Genomic DNA, 16834 nt, shown 5'->3' on the forward strand with positions numbered 1-16834 from the left:
TGACGGGCGGCACCGCCGGCCCCTCTCTCGCCCCCGGGCCGCGGCGGCCCGCTGCCGCCCCCCCGGCCGCCGCGGGGGCGGGAGGATGGAGCAGTGGCTGTCCCCATACCCTCTACTGCGCGCCGCCGCCGGCCCGCCGCCGTCGGCGCCATGGAGCCCCGAGCAGGTGAGCGGAGCGGCGGGGCCCGGCACCTTCGGGCGAGCAGCGGGGCCCGGGGCTGCCGCTTCCCGCAGCGGGGGCGGGCCGCGGGGGGTCCGACCTGGGGTGGGGGTGGCTGCGGCCTGACCGGCGGGTGTGGCGGGCGGCAAAGCCCCTGTTCGTCGGCGGGCGCGGGGCCGGCCGCGGGAGAAGAGGCCGGTGTGTCGGCCGGTCTGTGCTCCGCCCAGCGCGCTGTGATTACAGCCAGCACGGCGGGCGCGCGTGTCTCCGGTGTCTCCTGTTCTCCGGGGACAATGCCTCTGACAAATGAGCCTGATGAATATTAAAGCGAGACAGGTTTCCACTTCCCTCCGCGCTGTGAAGTTGGCGAAGGCGTGGGACATGGTGAGGGACAGCAGCTGTTAATTACACCCAGCCCGGAGCTCGCCTGTCCTGCCGCGCCTGCCCCTGCACCGGCCGCGGCTTCGCCCTGGGTGTTACAGGCGCTGCCGCTTCACTGGTTATGGTGCTTTTCCAAGGCTTCTTTATTCCGAGGGTGTCTTACAATCGTCCTCTGACTCTGTAATTTTGTTGTCTTCTGTTTGAGAAAGACTCATGCTGTTTAATTTGAAACACAAGGGTGGAAACCCAGGCAAGCATTAAAAAACACCCTCACTCAAACCTAAACAAACTCCCCCCAAAACCCTAGCCAGGAAAACTAACACAAATTAAATCAGTAAGGTAGCCAAGATAGCATGGTAGAAATACTTTTCATTAACTAATACCAGCCTTCTAGGGATTAGCAGTATCAGACCAGTAGATCTGTGCAAATTGAATTACTCATCTTTTTGAGCAAAAGTGGACATCACACACTTAGGCATTTTTGGTCATAATTTCTCTCAAGAATTCCTTCATTCGATGGGTTAAAAGATGCAAAAAGGAATAATGCGATCTCCCTATTGCTTTTTGATTTTCTTCTTCCTCTCCTTTGTGAAACTTTATATTATTGCATCACCTAATATTAGTTGTGTCAGCTCTCCTAGCTTACCTGCAAGTGTCCAGGCACACCTTATCCTTAATTGTAGTTTATTTATTTTGACATTTTAGACGTAGACTGAAATTCTATTGTGCTGATTATTGTACCAACACTGTCGAAAGATGCCCTGCTCTCTCTCTATATCCGGCCAAAGGGTGAGATAAGAGGGTGGGTGTAAAGGGAGTAAACAAGGAACAGCAGTTTCAGATGCTGACTTCCTGACAGGCAAGGTTTTCATGTGTGCCATAAAGCCAAGAAAAATTCCAAGAGGACATTTAAAAGAAAGAGGAAGTTGCTTTATAGTGTTTACCAAGGACCTTAAGAATGTCAGCTAGCGTGGTGAAAGCAGAAGAGTGACAGGCCTTCATGTCAAACAGATACCAAAGTAGATACTTCTTTGATGTGGGGCTAAGGCAAATGCTGAGTCTTTCAAAACCATATGATGTGTTAGAGAAGGACAGGCCAGTGGAAAAAAAATGTAGTCACAAACTTGACTAAAGCCATGTACTGAAAGAATGATCTTTGTAAAAACTTCCTGAATTGGAAAAGAAGATCAAATTCGTGAAGGAAGATCAAAAGTATAAATTCTCAAACAGGAAATACTGTAACATTTGAGCTATAAAGTGAGTCTAGCTGACAGCTCTAGAATAGATCGGCATTGCCACTGTTTTGGAAAGATAAATTCACTGATGCTGAACTTTCTCCTTGTAACTGGGAGAGTTGGCTTTTATTGACAGGTAAAAATGAAAAGGATAAATGCTGCAGTGATAACTAAAACCTACACACGTTTGTTGACTAGGTAATAACCAAAGCAACAGCTGATATTTATTATTTTATTTAATAATTTACGAATTGGAACCAGATTTGTTGTTCCTTGATGTATTCTTATTGTCTTGAATTGCTGCATTTGTCTGAAATGTTGTAGCGGTACCAGCTGCGCAGAGCTGCTTATTGTGAGTAGTGTAAGTGAAGTGTGGGATGGGTGTGCAGGGAATTAAGGGCTGCTTTTTCAACTTTGAAACATGAACCATTATTTTTTTCCAAGTTAAAATATTTGAAGCATTTACATTAAACAAGCCAAAATGAGATGAAGAGACTGTGCCTTTAGAAGAGCTCTAAGGAGGGACTCATGTTGCTTGCTGTTATTAATCACAGTGGTATTTATGATGTCGTGTTAGCAAAAAATAGTGCTCTGCAGTACTGTGACTAAACATGAAAAACAGCGTCATTGTATGATGCCAATAAAGGAGCACGAAATGTTCATAAAAAGCTGGTTCTGTGGTGCTTTTTGCACCAAAAAATACTGAACTGAGTCACAGTAAGTGGTACCCACTTTTATAGTGGCAGCACGGAGTGCTCCTTATGCTTAGGTTGCTTCACTGTTTTCAGCATTCATATTTGTGTAGCTTTTCTCTGTTCCTAAGACTGATAGACAGCAGAGTGCACTGAGCGCCAGATAGTTTTGTCTTTCTACATGAAAATCTGAATCTGCATGAAAATACCATGCTGTTTCAGCTGAATTACCCCAGTGAAAACTTGCTACTGAATTCTGCTCTGCTCCTCCAGGAAAATGCCTGAAATGTGCCACTGTTGCTAAAGAAATGCTGGGTGGGGGAAGCTGAGATGACTTGCAGTTTTGAGGAGCCATGGTACGAGGGCTTGGAGAGATGATGAATTGGTGTGGTTCTCGTCCACACTGTAGAGCTCTGCACGTGATCCTTCCCTCCCTCTTCTCTGTGGGCATGAGAAAAATCTGTGCTTGGAATGAAGAAAGCCATTTGGCTCCCTGCGGCCCCCTCCTGCCTCTCTCTCCCGTGCCCACTGTCTTTCCCAGCTAACTAAGCCTGTTTGCATTGCAAAGCTGTTTTATGTAGTAGTCTAGCATGAGAAATGGGAGTGGTGATGCTGTGCTTGCAGTGATTAAGGGATGTTTCACAACTATGTGATAAAATATATTTTTTTATTTATAGTTTTGATTTGTGCTTTGTGTAGATCATTAAGTTTTGCATAGGGAAGAAGTCAGAATTTGAAATATACCCATTTTATGTAACCTGGATTCTGTATGTACTTACACACGTCATTCCTTACGATACAGTTTCAAATTACACGAGCTCATGCATTTTTAAAAACCTTCATGGTACATTAAAAACATGTGGCTGGCATTTCCTAACCTCTGTGGCCTTCTCTACATGACAGAAATGTTTTCAGAACAGTTTTGTGCATTTGATACAGTAGTGTCTAAGAACTCTACCAAGACAAAGGCTCTGTTTTGATAGCTACAATACAAAACCTACTAAATACTAAAATTCTCTTGCTGTAGGAGTTACTAGCCTAAAGTGTTCTTGATTGGCCTTTGAACTAGAAGTATATATTTTTAATGCTTGTGACCCAAAGACTGCACTGGAAGAACAAAAACAGATATTGTACTTCTCATTTTATATGTCCTTAGCCACAGAACTGAGTGTTGTCCTTTAGCATGGTCCCTTGTACTAATTGTGTTTGATGATGAAAGCCCACAGGGGTAGATTCCTTGATGCATCTTTCTAAAGCTTGAGCCTGGCTGCTTAGTTATTCAGTTCTCTTTTGTGCTAGAGGTGTCTGCCTGAGCTCACAAAGGTGGCTACAGCCTATGAACTATTTTATTAATTTCATTAGATATTAATTTCAAAACCAACAATACTTTTCAATATTAAATCTTATATGCTTACCAAATTATTTAAAGAAACATGCCCTCCCCCAGAAGCTCCTATATAATGCCGTGCTTTTTTGGAATAGATGTTTTTAATACCAGCTTTCATGCTGAAGTAAAGGCACTTACCTTTTTGTTACTTTTAGAGAAGAGATCAGTTTTTACATATCTGCACACAAAATTGTGTGAGTCTTATTTTTTACCTACAGCCAAGCTCTTTCAAATGTTCACTGCGTATGCTAATTAATCTAAAATATTTTAAATATCACATTTTTTAAGGGGAAAATTTCCAGTTTCAGAAGCATCTACTTAGATAATGATTTTTTTTTCTTTATAGCAACTTGCAAAGGGAGATGGTGGCTTTGAGAATGTGGAGCTGGGTGTCATAGGAAAGAAGAAGAAAATTCCAAGGAGAGTTATTCATTTTGCAAGTGGAGAAACAATGGAAGAATATAGCACAGATGAAGAGGAAGATGAACAAGAGAAAAAAGACTTGTTGCCACCTGTAGATCCTGTAAGTATTTTGATTGATACATTGCTACTTCTGGTTTACCGGGTAACTATCAACATTTTATACTTCATTTTTTATGTTACAAATCTGATTTAGTATTCAGTACTAAAGATTCCATTGATATGTTTGGCTTTAGGAACTCAGAAACCTGTGAGAAGTATTGTATCTAGGAAGTTTTGTCCTAGAGTTCTCCTCCACTAAAATAGCCCTATTAATTAGAAGTGGGTTTAATTTCTTCACTGTTCCAGTTTGTTCTTTCCAGCATTTCCCTCTCTAATAGTATTTGCTTGGTATCTCCTTGATTTGTTTTTTAAAAAAAAAAAAATGCGGGGGACATTTGTTTGCTTGTGTTTGTTGACAGTGGAGAGTTGAACCTGTAATTTAGACTTACCATACCAGCAATTTGATATAATTAAAAGAGCATAGAAGGGAAAGAAACAGATGACTTGCAGAAATAAAGGAAAACTGGTGTAATTCATGATGTATAAAAAACAGGTTCTAAAGGACCTGCACCTGCCTAGTCCATGTAGGTAATGTTCACCTGTCTTGTAAGATGTTGAGATGTTGCTCAGCTTGTGAATGGAGTTTCCTTTGTTGGTCCAGATTCAAGTGGAGTCTCAACAATTAAAGCTGTTGCCATAGTGTGTATTGTAGCTTCTAAAATACATTTTCCTTTTTTCTCAATGATTCCAGTTCTATACTTAGAGGTAAAATGAAACATATAATCTGTTTTATTCTGTTGGCCTGTTTAATAAACTATTTTGTGGTGATAGTGTGATTGCAGAGCTCACAGCTGTATGTGCTAACACTGGCAGCAGCAGCTCCCCACCCTCTAGCAGTCAGTCCCAGAGAAGACACATCCTTCTCATCATCTGTCCATGTGACCAGTCTCATGTTTCTTTCATGACAGCCCCAGAAAGTGGTGTCCCAACTGCCTCTTTACCCTCCTACAACAATTTTTACCCCAGTAAATTGGGTCTGCAGTCCTATTCCCTTCTTGCTGACAGGGCTCCCTTCCTGGCCCTCTCTGGGTTTGGATGCCTGTACTGAGCTGGAGACTCTAAAATTGGGTCCTTCCTGATGTGCTGGAGTGTGGTCAGACATCCAGGAGTCATGGCTTTGTGCAGCAGCTAGTCTTGCCTGGTTGCACGCTGGAGGCAGATGCTGGTGTAGAGCTGTTTGTTCCCGCACTTGAAAGAAGAGTCCTCGCACGCACAGAAACCAGTGCACTGCTTTCTACTTGACAGTGTTGTTGAAAGGACTTCTGCACCATCATTTGGCAATCCATAATTAAGAAATGTTGTGGTTGAAGATTTCTATTTAAAGTAGTAGGCCCTGTATTTATTTATATGTGTACATCCATCCTGGGAGAGCTTGGCTTTGTTGAAGGGACTGAAGTGAAGCGTTTGACTTTCTGCTCATGCTCTTCTGAAGAAGTGGTGAACCATAAGAGGTTTGTTTTGGGGAGGATTGTCAATAAATACCTCTTTTCCCCTCTGTAAAATGAATTTATCTTGGAGGAAAAAAGAAGGGGGGTTGAGGACTAAGCTGCAGTAAGACTATGGGAATTTAGCTGGGATTGGGGTTTCTAGTGATTCACAGATGAAGCTGTTGCAGTGCATCTTGTATAGATTGATGGCAGCATTCTTGTTTTTGCTAGGCAGCTCTTGTATACAACAAAAAGTAATATTAGCCTGAGAGCAGGTGGGATATCATCAGTATAAAACATATGAAGTTTATAGTCTGAAAAGAAATGTCTTATAGTCACAAACAATGAGTAAGGTGTTAAGCTGCTTTGCTGCGTGCTGGGGTTTTTTTCCTCCTTAAGGATCTTCTCAGAGAAATTAAAGAACTGTGAAATTTACTGCATATTATGGTAACGTTCAGGTATCTTCTGAGTCAGATCTCTTCCCCGCTATGTGGGTCATGGCAGATATCCATGGATGTCTAAGAGATATTTTCCCCAGTTATAATGAGCAGGGGACCAGATGTGTATAATTTTTTTGGTGCCATTTCCTCGCAGTAGAAGAGTTCTGCTGTGGTGCAGCGATGGAAGGCTCACGAGCCTTGGTGTACATGTTGTGAGGGCAGAGACGTGCATGCTACTGTGCAAATGGACACTTAACTAAAGAGCCCTCAAGTGTGCACAACAGCCAGGAATGCTGCGTGATTGTTCCCCTACTTTCCTAATACAGATTTTTTTTTCTGAATACCAAAAGGTATATTGTATGGTGGAGTTAAGATTGCTCTATTCTCCTTTTATAGTTTATTAAATCCTTAATTTTTATTACACTTTTTAATAAAAGGACCCCCCAAACCAGAATAGTTTATTGTGGAGCACAGCATGCCTTATTATGTATTGCTTCTTACCTTGACAGAATGAACTTGATTAGAGCAGGAGTTGCCATTAAGTGAGGTTTACTTTATCTGCTGCATGCTTCGTGTATCCCAGCTGAGCCAGACAATTGAAGAAATGTTAGTCCAAGCTGAGCTTTGATGTTTTAGCCAACAGCTGCTTTAAAAATGTTTTTAATGTAGGATTTCTATAAAAGCAATTAAATAGTCTGTTTGCTGAGACCAGCATGTCTAAAACTTATCTCAGTTGGGACACAAAAAAGTATGTTTGCAAGTAATAGCTGTTTCTGGTCCAGTTTATTTTTAGAAAAAGCACATTTAATACTTTGAATAGAAACTTTGCATCATGAAATTTCAAAGCTCAGCTGGTATTGGCTTCCTGGCAGCTTTTGAATGAGTTTAAGGGTAACAAATATTTTGCTGTGTTGTAAAGAAATGTCTTCAGTATATACCTTGCTTTGATTGTGTTTAGAGCTAAGCAGGCAATGACAATGTCTTTCTTACTAGGCAAAGTAGTATGTATATATCCTGGTAATATGATAACCAAGCACTTGGTGTGGTGGACTGCTACCACTCAGAAAAAAACAAATTCTCAAAAAGAACTGGATTTTAAATTTTGCTTTGAAACAGCTTCTGATACTTCTGTAGGTCAGCCCTCAGTTCATTAGTATTGTTGAGTGGAGTGTCCATTCTGTAGTTTTTTGGTTTTTTGAATCCAGAGCACAGGGTATTCTTATTTTTTAGATAATAGCTTTCAGTACTATCTGAATGTTCTCAAATTGAAATTGAAATGCTTTTATAGCATAAATGTTTTGAGTCTTCTATCTTAAAATTTATATGTTTGCACTTTATATGTAAATTTCCTTTTGCTTTTGTCTACCAAAACTTTATTCTGTATTGATTAAATTTCCCTGGCCTGTTCTAGAAGATAATCCTTTTGTTTATCCCTGGAGGGACACTTGGTATAAACTCTTTGTTGTATTCACCTATCACATGAGGAGGCAGAAGGTGGAGTGTCTTTGCAGAGGAACCATAAGCAATATAACTGTTGGTGTGATAACCCTAGAATTCATCCTGAGAAACAGAGGAACAAAGCTCTAGAAGAGATTTAATTTTTTTAACCTTCAGTGCTCAGAAAGATTGAAACACATCCTTGCAGGCAGATTATCTTGATATCCTATAGTTAAAAGGCCCATAACTTTAAATAGCAAAAAATCCTCTCTTGAGGACCATTGAACTCTCCTTTTCTTTCAAGAATTTGGGATGAAGGAGAAAAATAAGTAATAACTACTCATGATATGGTAGAAGCTCTTGATGAAGGATGGTGTGTGTGTTTCTGATCTTGTTTTCACTGGCTTGTCTTAGATGCCACAGTTATAAATGATACATTTACTGAAGGACCTATTATAGCAATGAACAGTCAATAATTAAACTAATTTAAAACCTATCTTGGCATAGTAAACAATGGAAAAGCATTTATTTGGTGGTGTATATTAACTATTATATGCAGGATTTGGTTTTTCTTATATCAGGAAATTATTATTTTTTCCATTTTGCCATTTTCTCTGACAAAAAGAAACACTACGTACTTTGGAAAGTGTAAGTGTTAGTAAGAACTGAAATCTGCCAAAAATAGACACAGATGTGGATTGTTTAGGAACATGGTGCTGTTGGAAGTTCAAGGGACCATGTGTGCTCCGTTTGGCAGCCCCATACTAGGAAACAAAATCATGTTCTGTTGTTGAACCAGAGGCCCCTTGGTTTTATCAGTGTTTGAATCCATTATGTTAATTCCTATTTAAATTAAAATTGTACATTAAGATTTTTTGTAGTTTAAAAATCAGTTGTCATAACCATTGTGTTTTCCATTGTAAACGACAAAATAAAGTCAGGATAGCTGCGTAATATAATTAAGCATTGTAGAAACATATACTTAAGAGACTGATGGCAGGAGAAATACTGTTCCCTTACAATAAACCAGTGTACTGTGTTTCATACTGCTGCCCCTTGTTTCCATTCAAGAAATACAGTATTACTGTGTCCTTGAGTTGATTAAAGACTGAACAGGAAGGCTTCTCTGGCTGGCCAGAGGAGGTTGATGTGTCTGAGTATATTGTTCTACAGGTCTGTAGGACCTGACTTGGGTATGGTTTTCCAGTTTTCAGCTCAGTGCATTAAAGCTACTTCACAGGCTAGGATTAGTTTGTACTGAGCCATTCCTTAACAGCCCAGTTCATATCACTCGAATGGTTCTGGTTTCTCCAGTACCAGTTCTTGCCTCACATTTGCCATTTCTGTTTCCACCTCCGAGGTGCTCTGGGAAGCCACCCAGATTTGCCCTGAGGAAGTAAGTGGGGGATGGGTGGAAAAAGAAGATGATTGCTTGAATGCATTCCCTTGTTCCTGGCTGTTCCTGGTGGTTTACTCTCCAAGCCATCTCCTTTTGAATTTGTGTGAAGTAGCTTCTCTCATGGTTTTATATTGTCTTTTGAGACCCTGGAAAGAATGTTTCTTTTTAAATTGAGGAGACTGGCAAAGCCTTGCTTGGCAGGGGTGAAGAAGTATCTGGTTGGGCTTTGTCAGAAAGCAGAGATTCCCATGAAGCTGAACTTAAAAATGCTTCTAATGTACCAAACTGATTTTTAACTGTGGTGGGGGAAGAGTAGAAATACACGGAACCTCTGTGTCTGCTGAGCCTCAGATGTTCCCTACGTTTGTGTCTCCACAAACTTGTTAGAATGTTCTGGGTTCAAATTACTTCTGTCACATTGAAGTTCAGCCTGTGTTTTTACTCTTAAATGTTAAGGGGGTTCTTGTAGCTTCTTTCTTACAGGGCACAGCAGGACTGTGTTTGTCCTGCACACTGTGTGAATGCTTTTTAACCCTATCACCTCATCATGAAGGATTGTACAGAGCCCTGTCAATGCCATTATTTGCACCTGTGGCAACAAGCTTTTCCAGCACTTTTTTTGACTTCTTCAGCTGAACAAACTCCTTGTTAGCCTGTCTGCCAACTGAGCACATAATCAACAAGCTGGAGGTGCTTTTGTGCAAGCCGGATAGCAGCTGGTTTTGCTTACACTTTTACCTTGGCAGGACATTTTCCATACCCACTGCCAAAAAGATATAGCATCTGGCTTTTTTTCAGCTTGCCAACTTGAGTTTCTGGCTTGAAAGACAATTTATTGCTGCACTGATTTGTAGTGACTGTGCTTGGAAAGCACGGACGTCTAGTAGCTTGTGTACATGCATACTGAGGCTATACCAACTAGTCTCTCTAGCTGTATTATTTACAGTAATATTGGTTGTCCTGTAGAGATATCTATTAAATAATATCACAGAAAAAAGTTATTATCAAAGAGTTCTTAGCAACATGTTATAAATATTTATGTAACTGAATAGAGCTAATGTGTTTTATTTAATAAAAGCTGACACTTTTAATTGCTACTTTCCACAAGAAAAGTACTTCTACAGAGATCTTTTCTGGGGGATACATACATAACAAAGAGCTTGCCTGAATACAACATCCTGTTAACTATAAATATGTTTTAGTTCAATATGAAATTTGAGTTTGCCTTTTCACAAAAGTGAAAGCCTACAGTTTTTTTGCCATTAGCTTGGAATCTGCTTTTCCCCTTTTTGCTTTTTATTACACAGCTTGTTGTTTTATTTTTTTTTAAGAGATACAGCCTCTTTCTTTAGTGAAAAGCATAGCCTGAGTATGCCCGTTATTTTATAATTAATTAAATTTAATTGCTAAACTTTCTTCAAGTTACTATGTGTAAATATATCAGTTTGTCTGGAGGCTGCAGTATTTTCTATGTGACCGTGAATATACCATAGTCATGCAAAGGGCAATTCCTCCTCTTTGTCTTCCTGGCCTGCCCTTCCTAAAGAGTCTGTATTCCTCCAGTGCAGCCCTCCAGTCCATTCACTGCATCTCTGGGGTCCCAACAAGATCTGCATACAGATCTCTGATTTCTTATGTTTATGTCCCATGTTGTATGTCTTAGTGTTCAGGCACTGCAGAGGCACTTCCTCATGTACATGCAAATTCTTGAGGTGACCCCACTTGAGCCCTGTTTTTTTCACTTTGTGTTCCTCCTTGTTCACATCACCCCAGGTGCTTTGCTTGTCAGCCTGTCCATCTCTCCCTCAGAACTGCAGTAACTCTCTCCCTCCCTCATGGCTCTTGGTGTTATTTTTGAGGTGCAATTTCAAGGGATAATTCATATCTGGTTGTAAAGTCTGGAAGCAGCCTCTTGCTCACAGGTTTGAAGGTTTGGTTTGGTTTTAAAGAGTCTTTTGCAGTTCACTCATCATTGTAGTGAGGAACTACTTGGCTACCTCACCTCACTTCTTGGCCTGATGGAATTCAGAACATTATGGAAAGCTCTTTATAGTTATAGGGATTGAGTTGGATGCTTGTCATTTCCCAAGTCTGGGAGTGGGAAACAAAAACCACGGAAACAAATTTTCCCAGAGGTAAACCATGGTTATATTCAGATCTTATGGTGATACTTTGCTTTATCTGTCTGGTCTAGAGTTATTTTAAAGCAAAAATATTGTGGCAGCTGGCAAACAGGAAACACTGCAAATCTTTCCTCTCAAGCTGTTTTGCATGTGTTATTTTGTGCCATGAACATACAGCTATACATATTCATACTACTCTTGTTCCTACAGACAACGCTCACCTGGGGACCCTACTTGTGGTTTCACATGCTGCGAGTCGCAACATCAACTTTATCAGGTATTGCTTTATTTACTGGTAAACCAGTAATGGAATATTGAAAGTCACAGAGTTACCATGGCATACTGTAAGTCGTCTTTGGGCTCTACTTGCTGTTTTTTCAAAAGTGTAAATCAACTCTATTTAATCTGTGGAGACATACTGTCTTACCTCAGACACTTTTTAAAAAATTTTTTGCTTTCAATCACCGACTCCTGCGTGGAAGAATGAACAGAAAACACTCTTTTGATCAAAACTTTTCCCCTTTTTCTTCATATGAAGATATGTTGGTGTTGGCAACTTTCTATTAGGTTTTGTATGGAACCATTTTGTGTGATGTTATCTGGAAAGAATGCTGTCTGGAATAATTAAACTGACAGTTTTTCTGAAAAAGACATCTAGAGATCATCCCAAGAACACATCTAATGTGCCATACAACGAACATCTGAGGTTACAAAATAAACAAGACCATTGTCAAGGGTCTTAAACTTTGCTTAGAAATTCATTTGACTCGTGGACCTCATAAAATTTTGCTCAGTTTTAAAAATGCTTATCCTTGTCTGTGTTTTTTCCAAGGTGTAGAGTACCTTTGTTGGGGTTTTTTGACAAATATTACGGAGTTTCTGTCATTGTACACCTAGTTTTGAATATTTCTAAAAACTATTGGCAGTCTGTTTTTATTAATTAACCTATCCTTATTTTGAGAAACACTTTAATGTACAGAGTAATTCTATTCCTTGACGCATCTGTTCTTCATACACAAAGGTAGATGCTGCTTTCCTTTTTTCAGAAGTGTTTTATGAATTTGAAGATTACTACTTTCTTCTTCCCACTTCAGTTTTGGCTCTTATATTTGTAATTTGAACTAGTCTTTTGCACAAAAATGGGGATGCCAGGATATCTGTAAGATTAGTTATTGTGAATATTCATTGAAGCAGTCAATTGCTAACTTCTGACTTTTTTCCCCTGAAGATGACTAACACATTTGCTTCCTTAGGGCAGATTTACAATTGGAAGTGCAGTACTTTTGACTTCTTGCTTGCCTTTACTCAAGAACCAGTGCTGTAGCCATCACCATGGTAAAGAGACTGACTGACACAAGCCCTCCCTGTTCCATACTTATGACTGTGCACTACCTGCTTTAGCACAGTAGTGCTGCATGTAGCCTACAGCTTGAAAATTGAGACAACTGAAACCTAAATATTTTATTAATCCATTAGTATGCAACACAGAGCATTGTTAAAACTGACTTGACATATGCACATATCAATAAATAACTGTCTAGTTTCTAGTACCACTAGACTGAACTAATACAGCTGATACCCATGTATTGTCTAACATTAATTTTCAGTTAAAATTATCCTTTAACTGATTCTTAGCAAAATGAACTTAGATTCAAAGCTGAAACTAGCAGAATACAAACACTACCACCATCTAGATTTTCACTGAACTTCATTTTCTTCTCCTTTTATTCATTTTCTATCTTAAAGAACAATTATTAGTATATTCAGCTAATAATTACCTATAAGTAGATTAGCCTTGCAGATTTTGGTTTTATCTTTTCAGTGAAGTAGGACTACGGAAAACCATTCAGGAAAGATAGTGAGACTTTTAAAAATAAAATGGTGCTTAAGAATTTTCTTCTAGATACTAATCATATGTAAATCTCTTTTTACTTTTTAGTATGTGATTTCCTTGGGGAAAAGATTGCATCTGTTCTGGGGATAAGCACACCAAAATACCAATATGCAATTGATGAGTATTACAGAATGAAGAGAGAGGTATGTGTGTGAGATAGGGTTCTTGCACTCCTTTTCTCCCAACTTGCCTTCCCTGGTATTTTAAAAACTAATATTTGTATTCTAGCATTTAAATGAAGTTTAAGACCCCCAATTTCAGCTTGCCTTCAGTTTTCATTTGATGCATGGTTAGTGCTTACTTAGCCATCAGCCTTTTCTCTCCAGCTTATCAGTCCTAGATGGCTGAGTCCTGACCACTGCTCTGTTTGTTTCTCTTGTACAATGCATTTTCAAGTCAACAGTGTGGGAAAGTTGGATGGACAGTTTTGCTGAACACTATAAGGAGGTGGTTGCTAGCAGTATACTTTCCAGCTCTAAAACTTGTTCAACACAGTGTCAAGGGTAAATAGAACAGTTATGCTACCACCATAACTGGACATGACTGAAAAGTAGCCAGTGCTTTAGGCAAAAAATCCCAAATCCTTAGCAACCTTCATTTGGAAGAGGTGGAAAACATATTTAAAGCTTTATTACTTATTTTTTGATAGCTGTTATTGAGAGCTGAAAAAACTTTAGAGAAGGTAGACCTATCCCTATTGCCATTAACTAAAAACTGCTTATCTAGATATATGTCTTTTTTTGGTTTGTTTAAAATGGTTTGGTTTTTTGTTCGTTTAACATGGTTTAATCCTTCACTTGTGGTGATTTTTTTTCCATGATGGAAATTCTGGAATATATGTCATCTTATGATCAGGTAATAACTGTTTTCTAGGAGAACTAATGTCCTTGCCTTGTAATAGGAACTGGTATGCTCTTATGGAAAGACTTCCAAGTTAATGTAAATAAGTGGTAAATAGTAGCATATGAATCTGGTTATCTCTCTAGGAGGAAGAGGAGGAACAGGAAAACAAGATGTCAGAAGAAGCAGAAAGACAGCATCAGGAACAGCAGAACAAGCCACAGGCTGAAGCTCCTGTCCAGACAGACCAGCCTGAAGCAACAGCGTGCTCTTCATTCGTGAATGTAAACTTTGAAAATGAAGGAGATTGCCCGTCCATTGGGAAAAATAAACAAGATGTAGTTCCCGTCCCTCCTTAAGTGTAAAGCTCTGTATAATGTAGGAAATAAGAACTGTCAGGTGTCACAATCTGGCTATAAACAGGAAAATAGGATTATACTTGTTCAGTGAAATACAACTCCTACCATTCTTATTGATCAGGAGAGAGCTAGGCAATGTCAGTTCTGTCTGCCTAATAAAGGCTGAGGCATTCTGCCAAATTGGCACTTCAGTTAAAATGAAAATTGCACTACAAACATTTGGTCTAAAATTGAATGTGTGAGCTAATTTCTGTGTAAAGCAAGTAAAAATGTCTTTTCTTTGAATTGCTGTGTCTCTAACACCTGTGGATTGCAGAGGCAGTGCTGTTTCCTACTTCTAAACACCTGTTTCTGATTTGCACATTGTTTGCAACTCGGCTCTCTATGAATAGATTAATAGGAATTAATATCCTGTAACTCACAATAATAAGAGTCTGATTTCCCCTATTTATTGTCGCTACTGTATGCATGTATCTTTTTCTGTTGTTAACATAAGAGAAACTGTTAGATTTAATGTTAATTAGATTTAAGGGTCTATTGACTTTTTTTATTTAAAAAAAAAAAACTTTCCAGGGGGCTATAAACACCCCCAAGAACTTAGTAACAAGTACCAGCACTCTTGGAGGCTGATAGTGCTCAGCTGCTCCATTCAATGCTGTAGCAAAGTACAGAACTATTGTAAGACATTCCCACTATAAGTCCAAGAATTAAGAGACCCACGTGCTTGAATCCATACTCTCAATGGTCCTGGGAAAGAAACTAAAGTCTTGCTAAATTATATTGAGTGCACTGAACACTCTGTATGGTACCAGTCTAGAACTATGAAAACTTTTTCGGACGTAGATTACCCAAGTCCATGTACTTGAGCGACCTACACAAACTATGTGTTTAATGTTAAATTACCAGTAAGGGAGGTGCCACTGCAGGTATTTTTCTCCCCTCTAGCACAGAATACTAAATAACGAGAAACCACAAAACAAACTTGTGACTCTTTCCTTCTCTTAAATAAACAGAGTGTGTTCTGATACGGCACATGCAGCAACAGTAATTTTTATTTTTGTCCCAAGTGAAGTGCAGGCAGCTCCAAATCAAATACCGATTAAGGCGATTTTACTGAAATGACTGTTGCACCTGTAGCTGGTAAAAGGTGAATGGTTTACTTTGCAACTACCAGATGTCAGTGCCCTAGGCATTTCTATGGAGAACTGTTGTGGGTAAAGGAGCAGAGAACCTGCACTAGGTATAGGTACCATGGTACCTATATATACATATACCTATATATACATATGTGTATAAATATACATATATACAGACCTATACATATAGGTACCATTACTTCTGCCCTTGAGATTTCCAAAAAAAATTTTAAAAACAGTCTAGTGTTGCATTGGGTATCATCACATGTTCCTGGCCTTGCTTTCACTGCCAACTAACTAAGGAGCCTGATGCAACACCACAGGCCAGGTAACTTGGCTATTATTTTCCAGAGTTATGTATATCAGACACCCCTCGGCCTGAACTAGTGTCCTGGGCAGCACAAACTCCTCCTCTCATCTATCTGCAGCATTCCATCACTACAGAAAATGTGAGGAAGAGGATTCAGTCATCATCTCTTCTGTTTTGATACTTTGCCTCTTTTAGAATTTTAAGATAGAGGGTGCTGACCTAAAATCATTCCTTAGCCCTGAACATGTGCAAACGAGAGCTTGGTTCAACACCTGGGGAATACAAAGAAAACCAGCTTGTTGAGAGTTCTTATACTGTCAGAGATAGAAAGCCTCACGTTGCTTGAGTAATACCTTGACAGCTGAAGGATGCTTTACTTTTCTTCCAAGAAATTAATGTCAGTTGGTTTTTTTACCTTCTCTCCCTAGTATTTGTTACATCAGAAATACTCTCACTGCCTTGGGTTTAAACTTCTTTGTATAAAATACTCTTATTACTCACTGTGCCTTAACTTAATCCTTCCTTCAGTTTTTTGCAAACTGTATGAAAGTTGTTACTTTCATATTGGTTTAATTTTTCTGTAAATGCATTAATTGGTTATTTTATATTTAATATAATTTTTGAACTGGAAGTTGGTTATGGCTTTTCTTTTACAACTGTGTGGTCTTTGAAACTTTATGCCTGTACACAGGTGCCTGTTCACTGTTTACATCTTTACTAAGTCACACATCCTGGTTGAATATTCAGGCACCAGAATTCAAAATATCATTCTACCCCACCCCTTCCTTAAGAGTCCCACGTAGTACTCTGTGTGTTCAGCACTACCTCAAACTAATAAATAATGCAGGACTGCAAACACTTCTGGCCTGGAGCTATTGTAATCCTACCTGAAAGTTGAAACATTTCTACAGCTCTCTTAAAGAGTTTCACAGCTGTAACTACTGCTGCAGCTCAGCTGTACAATTAACTTAGATTACATAAAATACTTGCACAGGAGGTTAAGTTGATGAAAGCCTCAATACAGGTGTTTGGATTAGTTTTAACTAGGCCTAAAGCTACTGCAGTTTTATTTCTTTTAATAAACCTCTTAAA

The 16834-nt window shown here is 39.3% G+C and overlaps 1 protein-coding gene across 2 annotated transcripts; it reads left to right on the forward strand.

Moving 5' to 3' along the window:
- Positions 1-460: 460 nt before the first annotated feature.
- Positions 461-16598, forward strand: FAM177A1 (family with sequence similarity 177 member A1). Of its 2 annotated transcripts, none has more exons than XM_029964272.1 (5): positions 461-544; positions 4202-4378; positions 11414-11480; positions 13143-13240; positions 14084-16598. In XM_029964272.1, the coding sequence occupies exons 1-5, from the start codon at positions 467-469 to the stop codon at positions 14294-14296; spliced, it is 633 nt and encodes a 210-aa protein (XP_029820132.1). In that variant the 5' UTR covers positions 461-466; the 3' UTR covers positions 14297-16598. The 2 variants fall into 2 exon arrangements, with proteins under 2 accessions (XP_029820132.1, XP_029820133.1); XM_029964273.1 differs by lacking the exon at positions 461-544 and adding an exon at positions 2749-2824.
- The last annotated feature ends 236 nt before the right edge of the window (positions 16599-16834 follow it).

This window comes from Manacus vitellinus, unplaced genomic scaffold (assembly GCF_001715985.3).
Source record: "Manacus vitellinus isolate BGI_N305 unplaced genomic scaffold, ASM171598v3 scaffold_6_pilon, whole genome shotgun sequence".
NCBI lineage: Eukaryota > Metazoa > Chordata > Aves > Passeriformes > Pipridae > Manacus > Manacus vitellinus.

Coding starts and splice junctions, on each gene's coding strand:
- FAM177A1 (XM_029964272.1), top strand. CDS start 467: ATGAGCCTGATGAATATTAAAGCGAGACAGGTTTCCACTTCCCTCCGC. Junction 545..4,201: donor TGGCGAAGGCGTGGGACATG/GTGAGGGACAGC, acceptor TTTTCTTTATAG/CAACTTGCAAAGGGAGATGG. Junction 13,241..14,083: donor ATTACAGAATGAAGAGAGAG/GTATGTGTGTGA, acceptor TTATCTCTCTAG/GAGGAAGAGGAGGAACAGGA.